At 38.1% G+C, this 15,792-nt stretch overlaps 1 protein-coding gene across 1 annotated transcript in view; it reads right to left on the bottom strand.

Moving 5' to 3' along the window:
* The window catches only part of CSMD1 (CUB and Sushi multiple domains 1), a 2,488,924-nt gene extending 2,473,364 nt beyond the window's left edge, over positions 1 to 15,560 (bottom strand). The window contains exon 1 of the mRNA XM_027840340.1: positions 15,440 to 15,560. Within this exon, the coding sequence (XP_027696141.1) occupies positions 15,440 to 15,560 (121 nt within the window). The remainder of the gene's footprint in view (positions 1 to 15,439) is intronic.
* Positions 15,561 to 15,792: the final 232 nt, after the last annotated feature.

Raw genomic sequence — 15,792 nt, 5'->3', positions numbered from 1 at the left:
GAGTCTGTGAAATAGATGCTATTACTATTACTACTTCACAAATGAGAAAACTAAGGCTGAATAGGGTCAGATAACTAGTAAATTCTGAGGCAGGACTTGAAATCAGGCCTTCCAAGACTGCCAGAGCTCCATTCATTGCTCCTGTACCCCAACTTAGAATAAATTAAAACTTTCCTAAATAAAAAAGGGAAAAAAGAGTTATTCTTTGTGAATGTATTTATTTTACTATTACCTAGTATTGTCTATTAGCAGGGAAAGTCAGGTAAAGGTTTTGAGAGTTTTCTTCTTCTCCTACTCTAAGTCTCAAAATGTCCACACGAGATAGACATTCAAAGCGAGGGAAAGTCAGTGGTAGGATCTTACAACTTCATCTTTATAGTAGACAGAATGAAGAACAATGCTGATACCTGGTTCTTCTTACAGGGTGCATAATAATTATATACCCCAAAGCAATATAAAAATGATGCAACAAAAATTGTGGGGTTGACAAATGAGGAAAATCTTATTTTCAGCTTGCACAAGTACAAGATTGTTAAAAACTGGCTTATTCCCTGAACAAACATGACCATTTTGTGATGCTTAGGTCAACCCACATAGGTTATTTTCTATGTAAAGTGCCAATCATACTTGACAGTTCTTAAAAACAAGTCAAGTGTTGCATGTCTATTTCCTACTTCTGAGAACAAATATGTTTACATTATGTAGACATATTAGTATTTGATGGCTATTCACTCAGTCTTTTGCACTTTTTTCTCATTTCCTATTGGATAGAATATATAAAAGAATGTTGTGGTTGAAGAGAACCCAAATTTTTATGAGGATGAGGATATTTCCATTTTTCTAAAACCTTGAAATCATTGTTTGGTATATGTTGGCGGTACAAAGAGTAAGAAGAAAGTGGTAACAATAAAAGTGCTGAATGAGGAAGACTGTTGATGGTCAAGTATCTAATTAGTCCATGCCAGCTGTGCTCACCTTCTTGCAGAGATTCCTAGCATGAACCTGGATGTGGTGTATAACTGAGGCAAAGGGTGGAAGACATTTGCCATTTTAGACATTTGAATCATTGAATCTCAGCATCACGGGGATTTGGGAGTTCTTCTAGCTCAGGTTCCTAATTCACGTGGTGTTCCACCCATAATAGTGTCATGTGATAGAAAATGCACTGACCTTGGAGCAAGAAAAGCTAAGTTAAAGACATATTTCTACCAGCAGTTGGAGGTTTGACCAAATTCAAGTCACTGTCCTCCTAGGTCTTAGCTTCCTAGTTTATAAAATAAAGAACTTTTACACCATTAAAGTTTTTCTTTAATGAAATGATCTTCTTAATGAAACTTCTAAATGATCTCCAAACTTTCTCTTGCTTTTTAATTTCAAATATTGATGGTCTTGATCCAAAAATATAAAACATTCTTCAATACTCTTTATCCTGATACTAATTTTTCATATCTTTAAGTCAAAGGTTCATAGTTTTAATTTTCTTAGCTATAACATCTAGTTATACAAACTTTTATACAAATTTAGCTTTAAGAAACATAAAAATAACTGAATCTAGAGGCATAACAGATTATCTCTCTCATTTTTCAAATGTATATGAAGAAACTGAGAGCCAAAGAAATGTTATAATTTCTCCAAGGCCACAGAGGAAATATGTAGCTATGATGGGATTTAAACCCAAATCATGTGACTCTATATCCTGTGCTCTTTCCACTGTACAACAAGAACAGGTCATTATCATTTTCTTTTTCTTTTTTTTTTTCTGCAGATAATGATAATGTAATGCAATTGAATTCAATCTGATGCAAGGAATATTTAGTAAGCAGTTACGCAGTGCTATATACTGTGCTAGATTCTGGAGATACAAAGGCAAAAATAAAGTAATATAAAATAAAATAAAAATAAATAAACAGGCCATGAAGAAGCTTTTGACTGAATAGACTAAGCAAGAGATTACTATGTTAAATACTTAATATTAGACTTCATAAATATATGAACTAGACCTATGGTTTCACTAGTATAAAGAACTCCTGGGTTAGGAATCTACTACTACCAATGTAGCCAAATACTTTCTCTGCTACTTAGAATTATTGATGTTTAAAGCATGAACATGTTAAGTGACTTGGTCAGGGTCACATAGCATCTATGAAGCAGAGTCAGGATTTGACCCCAGATCATTCTGGTGTCTATCTACAGTGCCATGCATCCTCTCATTTTTACTTCACAGTTGAAATGAAATGGGGGTGGGGGTGGGTTATATACATTTGAAGAGAATTTGAGCATACCTAAGGAAATCATCTGGTGGCTCAATTTCTCACATAAAATAATTAGACTAGTTCATAAGAAGAAAAAGACAAAAGCACTACATGCACACTTACTCAATGAGAAAATTAGAATCTGACCCTTCTCTACTGTCTGGCAACACTTGATCTAGTCTATTGTTCATATGGTGAGAATGTATGCTGAAATTAATCATTTATAAAAAGATAACTGGATACTTCTTTCGATTCAAGAAAATGTTTCTGAGTCAAAGTACGTAAAATAATTGTCTATTCAAAAATCATTTTATAGAATTCATAATAAATTATATGTATCATATGTCTATACATATCCTCAATTCTTTATGGTTTACCTATTAATAATAAGTGAATAAATGAATGAATAAATAAATAAAACTCATGATTATAATATCCTAACTTTTACAGAGACACATAGCCAGCATGTGTCTGAGATAGGACTTGAAGCTAAGTGGTCCAGACTGCAAGTTTGACTTTCTATCTAATGTATTATATTGATTCTTTTGTGAGCTTGGTATCATAAATATTATTGACACTATCATAATTTTGTAAATAAGGAAAGTGAGGCTAAAGAAAATTAAATGACTTGTTGATGGTCACATAGCTAGAGGATTCTGTGTTCCTAGGTTCAGAACTCTATCCATTATAGAAAACTACCTGCCCTCACTTAAAATGTATAAATATATCAATATTAATGTATAAATGTATCCATGGCCACATAACATACAATTAAGTCTACTAAACAGAGGAAGAGATATAATATGATGTTCACATATTATTTTTCAGCTATATAAAATAATTGTTCTTGTAAACTTTACCGAAATAATTACAGAAAGTAGTATTTTTTCTCTTTCTAGATGGAATATCTGAGGATGTTTTATTGCATTTTATCAATGCAAAATGTTTGAAACAAATCAGCATAGAACTTTGAAGACACACTGATGATGAAGAAGAAATATTAGGAAATTATTTTGGGATCTCCTAAACATACTATATTTAATGTGACAATGGTGAAAAAATAAAAGTTCTTTTAGTAGATGAAAGGACACCTTTAAATTGACAGTGATAGTATGACCATTTGATTCGAAGATTATCAAGGGCCATGATGTTTAGCTCTAGAATGGCAAAAAGCAAGTGAATGTTGATGGTAGTTTTGATTATCATTATATTGATCTCAGGAGTCATGTTTGAATAACCCTTACCGAATAAATGAGTCAAACTCTCTTTATGTCAGGCCATTAGGAAGATTTTCTTAACTTGAAAAAACCATCACTTTATTGGATAGGTGATTTCATAAATTTAATTCCATTTCACAAACACTAACCACCTACTATGTACAAAATAACTGTCCTCTACATGTAACTATTACACTTCTAAAAATAGAGTAATTAGAGCATATACTCAACACTCTATCAGCCAAATGCCCACTTTCTGATGATGATCGTCCCAAATCAATTAGGCTGGCTGACTGAGTCTTAACAATGCCATGGCTAAGTAAGGCAACATATTGAGTTTCCATATAAATTATACCAGTATAATTCCACAACCAGTAGGCATTGTTTTTAGAGGTCTATTTTGAATGTGCCTTCCAAATATGCAAATCCTGCATCTCAAGCATTTATATTTGCAGTACTCTCAAATGTCATGTATTATGGATAACATTGGCAAAAACATTGACAGCCTTTCTAACTAATTTGATTTGAGTTCAAAGATTTCTTGAGTATCTAATAATTATTAAATATTTAATGATATTCCAAGTGAGCATTTGAAGTTTAATGAAATCAGAAATTTTTTTTAGTATTATCTTGGTCATTTACTTCACTAATGATTTGATTGGGATGGTCATTTATGACATCTGCCTCTGCTTCTTTAAAAATAATATTCTTTTAAGCTAAAAGCATAGTATAAGTCATAAACAAAATATATTAGTGACAAGAATGAAATTGTGTTTATGTTGTACAAGCTATTTCTGTGTGTATTTCTTCATTTAATAGTCAATTTCTAAGTTTAGATAAATGTTGCTATCATAGGTCAATATAATAACACTAGGGCTAATCCAAGTTAATTTGTTGAAATAGTTATTCCTCAGTGAAATATTTACAGCATAATTCAGTGTAGGTTTTATCAAATGAGACAGGCTGCCTCATGGATGGCTGAAATCTTTCATCCAGCTAGAACAAAGATATTTGAGGACAAAGTGAAATTTTCCTGCTTTCCTCAGGCACTGATGACATTTGTCCCTCTCTCGGAAATTATTGGTTGATATAAATGGTTTAAAGGAAATCATAGCTGAAATCGAAAAGAAGGTGAAAACAACAAAACCAAATACATTCACACAGTGCTTTATATCCATAGAACTTGATCTGTAGATAAATAATATGCACTCTTCCCATAAAGCTTATATTACCGGTTGGCAATGGCAAAATTATCAACAACCCAAGACAAGTAGTCTTCTATGCGAAGCTTTTTTTTTTTTTAAGTTGCTAATATAAAGACAATATTCCAGACTTAAAAGTAGACCCACTGACAAATCAAAAGATGATTGGCATCTTAAGGTCGCACAATCAATAGAATAATTTTAATAAAAAAAAAGCTTTTACGTCTTTTATACTGCCATTTGTTCAAGTCAAAAAGCATTTATTAATCACCTACTGGTCAACTCAGTTGATTAAAGCCTGGTGTTGAGGTCAAAGTCAAGAGTTTATTTCCTTAAAATCCAATTTCTGTGAAGAAAATTTGTGTGAAACACCAACCTTTGGGAAGAAAATTTAAAAAAATAAGCAAGCTAGTATTCTGTAGCCATAAGCTATACACTTTTCCTCCTGCTGCTTTTGAAATCCATATCTTTAGCTACAAGAGTTATTAGAGGACAGAGTGTGGATAGCTTGATGCAAGCCATCACCACTAGCGAGCCAAGTAATGTAAAGTATATGTTGTACTCAAAGTGAGCTGTTGTATGGGAAATACAAAAGCAGGATTTCATTTGTAAGTGTACACTGTCATAGCCACTGACAAGATAAATTCTCAACACTCACTTCAAAGACTTAGAATATTGGGGATTCAGGAAATCAGGAATGCTACTAATAACCTTTCTCTTTCAGTATCTATGACCATTAAAATTGAATCAGTCATTGATTATTTTTTGTCATCTATGGCAAGTGGTTTCCCTTCACTTAGCATGCCTCTCCAATGATATCTGTTATTTGCAAACTTAAGCATCCTTTAATGTCCATTGCCAATGCAACCTCTCCTGTGGAATGTTCTTCCCCTTCTATCCTAATACAAGAGATTCATCTTCATATTAACTGTCATAACTCATTGTCACATATACATATTGTCCTCTAGCTCATGTTATATGAGTGTGTATGCCATGTTTTCCTCATACTAAAATTGAAACATGCTTGAAGGAAGGGACTGGGTCTTATTTGTCTGTATCACCCTCAGTGCCCAGCATAGCATCTTGTTTGTAGAATCCTTCAATTAGATACCCTTAAATAATTTCCCTTAAAAATGAATTAAAAGGCATTGTGGTTTTACTTTCTTATTACCCACAAATTTTATAGCTAAACTGCAAAAATCATACTTGAAAAATGTAATCTAATTTTTTCTGTATACAAACTTTAATGACTGTTTACACATTGAAGTTATTTTGACACCAATGAGTGCATATTTAATATCTAGTAGCTTAATCTACTATAACTAACATAATAAAATTATAGGTTCAGAGTTGGAAGGGATTTTAGGGGCCATTAATTCAACCCTCACATATTACAAGTGAGGAAACTGAGGCAGACAAGTTAATAGAGTAATATTGGTAATGTTTGAGGCAAGACTTCGACCCAAGTCTTTGTCATTCCTAATCCAGTACCCTTCTTCTACAATATGGTAAATCTTTTATTTTTTAAGCCACTTGTTAGCATAGTCATTGAACCCTGTAGCAATAATTGTGTTTTTGTCTTTGTGTGATCATATCTCTTCATGAATTGAACTCTTCTCAGAGTTTACCTTTTATTTTGATCATAAATTAGAGAATAAAAAAATGTCCTCAGAAAAATCACATTATGCATTTGAAAATGTTGACAATTATAACTCTGGCAATTATCTTAATAGAATCTGACCCATCAGCTGCACATCAATATGCACATCATATTTCTCACAATCCTTGCCTTAAGTTAGTAATGTTTGACTGCTGGACAAGGTCTACTTGCTTGATATTCCTTGAGATTTTTTTTTAATGAACTGGTTCAGTGATGCAGATTGTTCACCTGTTCAAGTTTCACAAAGCATTTCCTTGAAGGAAGCCTTTCTTTTGATTCTCTTCCTTCAAGCACTAAAATCCAAAACCAGGAATTTGTTGTGTGATCCAGAAGCACTGGAAAGCATTCTGGAAAAATTCTAATCTGTAAGGCAGTGATGTAAGAAAAAAAAAATCTTCCAAAAAGATTTTTTTTTTAAATGAATGACTTCAAGTTATTTTCAAGAAGGGGAAAATAGGGCTTAAAATGGGCCATTATGCAGTCTCTTCTACTTGGTGAGTGATCAATTAAGTATATTTAGCAAAAACAACTGACTCACAGAAGTATTCAGATTTAGAAATTCAGAAATATGTAGGATTCAATTGCTAGCTTAAACTAATTTGAGCTTTAAATGTAAATTGTATTTTCTACTTTGCTTCCTTATGGGCTGTCTTCCTTATTTATAAAAGATGCTTCACATTTTGTTGGATACCAAGGATATTAAGAGTTGGGTGAATTTCTTTAACTTCTCTGTTTTTATGTATGGTTGTGCATGTCTTTGATACACCTTTCTATGTGAGTTGGAACCAAGATAGCTGAGTAAAGGCAGGAACTCACCTAAGCTCTCCCCCAAACCTCTCCAAAGACCTTTAAATAATGACTCTAAACAAATTCTAGAGAGACAGAATCCACAAAAAGATTGTTTTTAGCCCAAGACAAACTAGAAAATTGGCAGGAAAGGTCTATTGCACCAGGGTGAGAGAGGAGCACAGTACATCTTAGGCCATGCCAGTGCAGACCAGGCCCCATCAAACCAGGAGCAGGCCCTTGGTCAACTGAACCAGAGGCAGCACCTCTGAGAGGTTTCCAGACCTCTCAGTCTGCATACAGTAAGGGGATCAGGCATTGGGTCAAAAGGGGATTTACAGAGGTACCTTTGTTGGCACCAAGGGCAGGATTCTGTTGCATTGCCTATACTTGGATCTGAGTCACAATCCTGGGTCTGAGTCCCAGTGTGAGAAGGAGCACTAAACAACAGAGCTTATGGCTGCAGGGAAGCAGGAACCCTAGTCACAGTTCCAGGGTTGAAAAGAGTGCTTGTGGTCACTCATAAACCAGTGCACAGTACAGAAGAGTAGAAAACACACCTCTCCATAGATCATACCACCTTGGAAGAGCCAAAAATGTACAGGTCTCCAGAATTGCTTCTGAAAACAGCTGCACAAAAAACCTCAAGCTTGGGACAGAGTCCCCTCCACTTGGGAAGCAGAGCCCCACCTAAGCATAAAGTTAAATGTCAAGAAATAGGTTAAAAAATGATTGAACAACAGAAAAAAAATTCAGACCATAGAAAGTTGCTATGGTGACAAGGAAGATCAGAACACACTCAGAAGACAACAAAGTCAAAATTACTGCATCCAAAGCCTCCAAAAGTATGAATTGTTCTCAGGCCATGGAAGAGCTCAAAAAAGATTTTAAAAATCAAGTAAGAGAGGCAGAGGAAAAATTGGGAAGAGAAATGAGAGTGACACAAGAAAATCATGAAAAAAAGAATCAGCAGCTTGGTAAAGGAAGTACAAAAATACTGAAGAAAATAAAACCTTAAAAAAACAGGATAGGCCAAATGGTAAAAGAGGCACAAAAATCTAAATCTAAATGAAGAGAAGAATGCTTGAAAAGTAGAATTGGCCAAATAGAAAAAAAGGAGATATAAAAAAAAATCACTGAAAAGAAGATCTCCTTAAAAAGTAGAACTGACCAAATGGAAAAGGAGATACAAGAGCTAACTGAAGAAAATAATTCCTTGAAAGTTAAAATTGGGCAAGTGGAAACTAATGACTTTATGAGACATAAAGAAACAAGCAAACAAAATCAAAGGAATAAAAAAAATAGAAGAAAAGGTGAAATATCTCATTGGAAAAACAATCTATTTCCAGCTATTGGCCTGGAAAATAGATCCAGGAGATATAATTTAAGAATTATTGGTCTATCTGAAAGTCAAGATTTTAAAAAAAAGAGCCTAGACATTATCATTCAAAAATGTACCAAGTAAAATTGCTCTGATATTCTAGAACCAGAAGGTAAAATAGAATTTGAAAGAATCCATCAATCACCTCCTGAAAGAAATCCAAAAATGAAAACTTTCAGGAATATTGTAGCCAAATTCCAGACCTCCCAGGTCAAGGAGAAAATATTGCAAGTAGCCAAAAAGAAGCAATTAAAATATCATGGAGTCATAGTCAGGATAACACAAGATTTAGCAGCTTCCATATTAAAGAATCAAAAGGATTGGTATGTGATATTCCAGAGGGCAAAAGAGCTAGGATTACAACCAAGAATTACCCAGAAAACCTGAGTGTAATCAAGGGGGAAAATGGGCATTCAATGAAATAGAGGACTTTCAAGTATTCCTGATGAAAAGACCAGAGCTGAATACAAAATTTGACTTTCAAATACAAGATGCAAAAGAAACACAAAAAGGTAAATGAGAAAGAGAAGTCATAAGGTATTTCATCAGGTTAAATTTCTTATATTCCTATATGGGAAAAATGATATTTATAACTTCTAAAATTTTTCTCATTATTAGGGCAGTTAGAAGGAATATACATAGACAAAAAGCAGAGGTGTGAGTTGAATGTGATTGATTATCTAAAAAAAAAAATTAAGGGATGGAAAGAAGAATTCACTAGGAGAAGGGAAAAGGAAGGGGTAGAATGGGATAAATTATATAACATAAAAGAGGCCTAAAAGATCTTACAGTGGATGGGAAAATGGGAGAAGCAGGGAGGGGAGCACATGAGCCTTTAATTGGAATTTGCTCAAAGAGTGAATAATATACATACTCAATTGGGTGTAAAAATCTATCTTACCATGCAGGAAAGTAGGAGGGAAAGGAGAAAAGGGGAGTGGTGCAGAGCTGAAAAAAGGCAGTTTGAGGGAGATAAAAGTCAGAAGCAAAACACTTTTGAGAATGGACAGGGTAAAAGGAGAGAGAGAATAAGATAAATGGGGGAAATAGGATGGAGGAAAATATATAGTTTGTAATCACTACTGTGGAAAAAAAATTACGGTGATTTCTCTCATAAAGATGTCATTTCTCAAACATATAGAAAACGGAGTCAAATTTATAGAAATATGAGCCATTCCTTAATTCATAAATGGTCAAAGGATATGAAAAGGCAGTTTTTCACACAAATTAATCAAAGCCTCTATAGTATTATGAAAAAATGCTCTAAATGACTATTGATGAGAGGAATGCAAATTAAAACATCTCTTAGTTACTACTTCACACCTGCCAGATTGGCTAATATGACAGAAAAGGAAAATGACAAATGTTAGAGGGGATACGGGAAAATTAAAACACTAATGTACTGTTGGTGAAGTTGCATACTGATTCAAGCATCCTGGAGAGCGATTTGAAACTATGCCCAAAGGACTGTAAAACCATGCATGCCCTTTGTCCAAGCAATACCACTACAATGCTGTATCCCAAAGAGATTTAAAAAAAAGGAAAAGGACCTAAAAGTACAAAAAAATTTTTATGGCAGTTCTTTTAATGGTGGCAAAGAATTAGAAATTGAGGGGATGTCCATCAATTGGGGAACGGCTGAACAAGTTGTTGTATATGATTGTGATAAATAGTATTGTGCTTTAAGAAATGATGAGTGGGATGCTCTCAGAAAAAAAAAAAAACCATGGAAAGACTTGCATGAACTGATGTAAAGTGAAATGAGCAGAACCAGGAGAATGTTGTACACAGTAATAGCAATATTTTATGATGATCTACTATGAATAACTTAGCTATTCTCAGCAATACAATGATCCAAGACAATTCTGTAGTACTTATGATGAAGGGTCCTGTCTGTCTCTAGAGAAAGAACTGGTAGAGTCTGAATGCAGATCAAAGACACTACTTTCTTTATTTTTCTTGTTGTTTTTGTCTGTGTTTTCTTTCACAGAATGACTTACTGGGAAATGTGTTTTACTTCACTGCATATGTATAACCTATGTCAAACTCCTTGCCTTCTCAATAGGGGAGGGGAGGGAGTGAGGGAGGGAGAGAATTTGGAACTCAAAATTTGAAGGAAAAAAAAGGAATGTTGAAATTGTTTTTACATGTAATTGGGAAAAATAAAATATTAAAAAAGATTTATTTTAAAAAAATCACTCCAATGGCCTTTCATGGGCTTTATGTTGCTTAGACTTTTTTATATTTTTATATTTTTATTTTTTATTAATTTATTTTGCTTTATCAATAATCACTTCTGTAAGCTTTTGAGTTTAAAATTTTTCTTCCCCTTCCTCCTCACCACCCTCCCTAAGACGGCACACAATCTGATATAGGCTATACATTTATATTCATATTAAACATTTTCACATTAGTAATGTTGTAAGTAAAAATTAAAACCAACAGGAGGAACCATCAGAAAGAGGAAACAAAACTCAACAGAAGAGAAAAAAAATAGCAATTCAACTTCCATAGTTCTTTCTTTGGATGTGGATAGTATTTTCCATCACAAGGCCTCTGGAGATGTCTTAGATCTTTATATTGCCGGGACTGGTCGAGTTTATCAATATTAGTCATCACACAATGTGGTTGTTATTGTGTACAACATTCTCTTGGTTCTGCTCATTTCACTCAGCATCAGATCATACCAGTCTTTCCAGGTTTTTCTGAAGTCAGCCTGTTCATCATTTCTTATTATGTTGCTTAGACTTTGATTTGCTTTAGGTGAGCAAAATATCCATTCCTATTTGGAGTTCTGAGTTTGCAATGTCTCTCTGAATTACTGAACTTTTGCCACTGTATACAGACAAGAGACAACTGAGCAACAAACTGTGTTTGTTACACCAACATGGGAAGAGAAGGTGAGTGTGTGTGTGTGTCTCCTCCCTCTGCTTGTAATCTCCCCTGTTGCTCTCCATCCCTTGTAAATTGATGATTTAGAAATAGTAGAGAATGAAATACAGTAGGAGCTAAATTGGTGTTTCATGACTTTTGCTTTTGAAGTAAAATAACACGTTCTCCCTTTCAACACACAGAAACACACACTTCAAAATTAAGAAAAAAGGCTGCCTAGATGAGTTGCTAGGTTTTGCGAATGGGTACAAAACATTCAGAAAGACAGGATTGGAGCTGCTCACAGGAATACTAAGTATTCAAGGCGATCACAACTGCAGTCAGCTCAAGGCAAACTGAACTCCTCAAAGCTCACAAAGCAGGTCCCTAGCTGTTTTGGATTTCAGCATTCAGGAAAAAGGCGTCTCGCCTTCGGCTGGACAGTGCCAGCTTAACTCTATTTCGCTCCCTCTGGGACTCACACCGAGAGTGTCAATTCTATAGGGCGCCCCCGCAGGGTACAATCTGAGCCCAGGGGGACCCCCCTCCTTGCGTAAACCTGTAGTACAGACTGGGGTTCCCACAACAGTGAAATCTTTGCCCGGCAAATGTTGTGAAGGCGAGAGTAGCTACAGATTTTTCCAGAGATAGAAGCCAGAGCGCAGATCCTGGCACTGGCAACTGGGAGAGGGCAATAGCCAGAGTGAGCAATAGAGGCTACATCTATCCCGACTTTGGTCAGCCAACTGGCTAAGTCTCCGACTGCCATTCTAGCCCTCCAAAAATCGTGACCTAGTGTCTAGGTTTTTGTATCGGCCCCTACTACCCTCACTCCCACCCCATGCACACACTCTTGAGAGCACATAGTTTTTTTTTTCCTTTGTCACAGATACAGAGCACTGAAATGTCAGGCTCCAGAGTGGGCCTCGTTCCAGGTGAGGTACAAGAGGCGGACACCGCACACCCACGCAGCTCGGGAAATAAACCGGCGCCCGTCGAGTCCGAGCTCTCCCTCAGCAGCCAGCACCCTTCACCACAAATGCACACACACACACACACACACACACACACGCACACGCAAACTCGCATAAATACTAGCACGGGCAGACTCACAGAGTCTTCTCTTGAATAGAGAAGGATAAGGTGGGCGCAGACACCTGTCCGCGTCTGCATTTCACTTTCCGGATTTCAGCACAGCATATGGGCCGAGCCCAAAGCTATAGACTTCACCCAGCTTTCAGCCTTGAGACAAGTGTGTGCGGCGTGGGGTTGGGGGGAGGAGTGGGGAGATTCCAGCCTCTCAATAACAGCTTCTCCCCTGGTGCCTGCTCAGCTTGACTCCCTCATCTAGGACTCGGCGTCAGGGTCTTCCGCTCAACCCCCGCTCTGCCCTGGCTGCTATCCTCAAGCCGCTACACTTTACCTCAGTTAACGACACCCCCCCACCCCGTTCCACTCCCGCCATTCACCCAGCAGTGGCCCAGAAACCCAGCAGGCTAGGGCCGGGGATGGTGTCTACAGACACATGTGTAGATTATTAAACAGCAGTACCAGCCCTAAGAGCTAAGGCAGTGGCAGCAGCAGCAGGAAGTGCACGCCGTCTCCCCTCAGAAACCTCTACTAATTGTAGGGAAAAGGACTGGTGGATGGTTTGGAACCATCTAGGAACACTGAGCTGGGAGTGGTAGGAGCCAATGGGTTGAAGCCAGGGCACTAGTAGAGAGAAGTGGGGCGGGAGGGGGTTGGAAGTTTGCAGAGTTGGGTGGCAGAAATTTTCTTAAAAAGAAAGAAAAAACTGTCATGTTCTAACTGAGCTACTCCCCCAGGCATTCAAAACACGCACACACACACACACACACACACACACACACACACACGCTCGAAGCAAAATCCCTTCCAGTTTTCCGCTTATTTTTCCTTTTTCATTACTAATTCTCAGCAAGTAAAATGAGATCAGAGGTTGCCTAGTGCCCTGGCATTCCCTATTCCCCGGCAGTGTCTCAGGAGCAGCAGCTGACAGAGATGTATTTAAGACTGAAGGGAGCAAATGGACTGAGAGCAAAATATTTCAAGCTTCCACCAGTGTCAGGGTTCGGAGTCCTGGGAAGCTCCAGGTTGAGCGCTATCTAGGCTGGAGACACACACCTTTTGCGTTTTATGTGATACTGCGCATCCCCTAAAGAAATCACAACGTGTGTTTGCGTGTATGTGGAGGACAGAGAGAGAGAGAGAGAGAGAGAGAGAGAGAGAGAGAGAGAAAGAGAGACAGACAGACACAGAGAGACAGAGAGACAGAGACAGAGAGAGACAGAGAGAGACAGAGACAGAGAGACAGACAGAGAGAGAGAGAGAGAGAGAGAGAGACTGGAAGTGGAAGTGGGGGGAATGTAAGGAGAGGGAGGCGGGACTGGAAAGTGGAGGAATGGTTTGGAGATAAGGGAATTGTCAAGCAGCCCAGCCTTCCCACTGGACAAGAGTGGAAGGCATGAGGAAAAGCAATCCTCAAATCCCTGCATTTCTGATTTGGAGTTTCCTCTGCCCAGATATAGTCTTTCTTTGCCTTGTCAATCACCCCTGAAACTGGAGCAGCAAAGGAACGGATAATGGATGGAAAATAAGATGGAAGAATCCTCTATGTAAGAGGGTTGATTTTTTTTTAACCCTGAAGATGAGTGAGCAATAGACTAACATAATTAAATGCAAACTGAAAAGATGAGAACTTCCTCCTCTAAAATGATTAGAAAAGAATTGGGGTCAGGTGTAGGGGACAATTACTCCATAGAAGTTAAAGTAATACTGAGAAAGCATCAGAAAAGGGTCTAAAATGGAGAAATGGGCCCATCTTTCTATTTCTACCTCCCTCTCCCAAGTTGAGTGCAGACACACACACTCCATCTCTCTCAAAAGATATCACTAGGGAGGGGGAAGTGAATCAAGAGGGACTTTGTTGTCCTTTCCAGCTAATAGACAAGTGCAGGGACAGTTGCCAGCATCCAAGTTGTAGCTCAGTTAGTTTTTTTTTTCCTTCCCCTAACTCCTTTCAAGGAGAAAAAAAAATCAAGTTCTCGATAGCAATAAGCCACGAGAGAAAAGAGATTCCTTTCTCTTGACTAGGGTTAGGATTCTCTCTCTCTCTCTCTCTCTCTCTCTCATTTATATTTTTAGGTATATATAGGTACATTAATTAATAAACCCAATTCTTTGTCACTGGAGTGTGAGATAAAACCTTCTTGGGCCCCCTTTTTTCCTTCATGCACTTCACCCTTACCAACTTAGAAGGAGCGAAGTCTGGATAGAGGAAGCTGGGGGCGACTTTCTGCATAGCTAGCTACACATCGCACCCTGGGTGCGTTGGAGGTGGGAAAGGAGGTAAGGGGAGGGAGGTAGAGAAGCAGCAGCAGTAACAGCATCAGAGAGAAAACAGAGTGGGGTGGGAAGGATGGGGAAGGCAAAGCCTGAGTGGATAGCTCTCTATTAAAATACTTTTTTAAAAAATATCTTCGTAAAATATGAATTTGTAAGGTCGGCTGCTTTTGACGGCGCAATTGGAGGTGCTTTGATGGACTCGGGGCAAGGGTGGGGTGGCGGTGTGGAGGGTTGGGAAACTGTTGGGAAACTACCTCCGTGTGTAGCCTGAGCTGTTTCAGCGCACATCCCTGAAGGATTAGAGCACAGAGACAGCGCAGTTTCTATCCAACTCGTGCTTGGCTCCATTCTCTTGGACAACTCATCACCAACAAATTAGATGCCTCTAAGCCCAAACACCGGGAGTGGGGTGGGGGGGGGCAGGTGTGTGTGTGTGTGTGTGTGTGTGTGTGTGTGTGTGTGTAAGGGAGTCAAGGCAAAAGAAGGCAGGAAACCAGGAATGGAGAGGTGGAGAGAGGAAGAAAATGAAGCTCCAAGCTCTTTTCCTGGTCATTGCATTTAACAGGCATCAGGGACAGGGAGCTATCCAGCAGATACCCGCTACTTGGTACCCTCCAACCATGAAAGACACTTGCATTTGGGGAGACTCCCTTTGTGGGATTTAACCCCTACCCCAATAACAACAACAACAAGCTGCTTCTTACCCTTCGCTGCAGTGACAAGCCCAGCGCCCAGAAGCAGCAGGAGCGGCAACAGCATTAGCAACAGCAGCGGCAGAGACTTGGTCTTCCTCCACGTAGTCATGTCTGCAGTTATTCCACACATAGAAACCAATGGCTCTCCTCAAATGTGACCGTCTCCTCCAAGGAACAGTGAGACTAAGACCACTGCCAAATAATCACCAAAGGGCAAAGCGAGGATTTGAGAGATCCCGGTCCCGAGACCGCCAGTGCATTCAACGCCTCCTGCAGGACTGGGCGCTCGGCTAGCTTTGCTCTCATAGCATCAAGTCCGGAGCCACTGCAGGGCTGAGCTGCTGGGAGCTGAGATGGGAGAG

This window comes from Vombatus ursinus, unplaced genomic scaffold (assembly GCF_900497805.2).
Source record: "Vombatus ursinus unplaced genomic scaffold, bare-nosed wombat genome assembly UNPS02014841.1, whole genome shotgun sequence".
NCBI classification, from domain to species: Eukaryota; Metazoa; Chordata; class Mammalia; order Diprotodontia; family Vombatidae; genus Vombatus; species Vombatus ursinus.
This window is presented reverse-complemented; position numbering and strand designations above follow the sequence as displayed.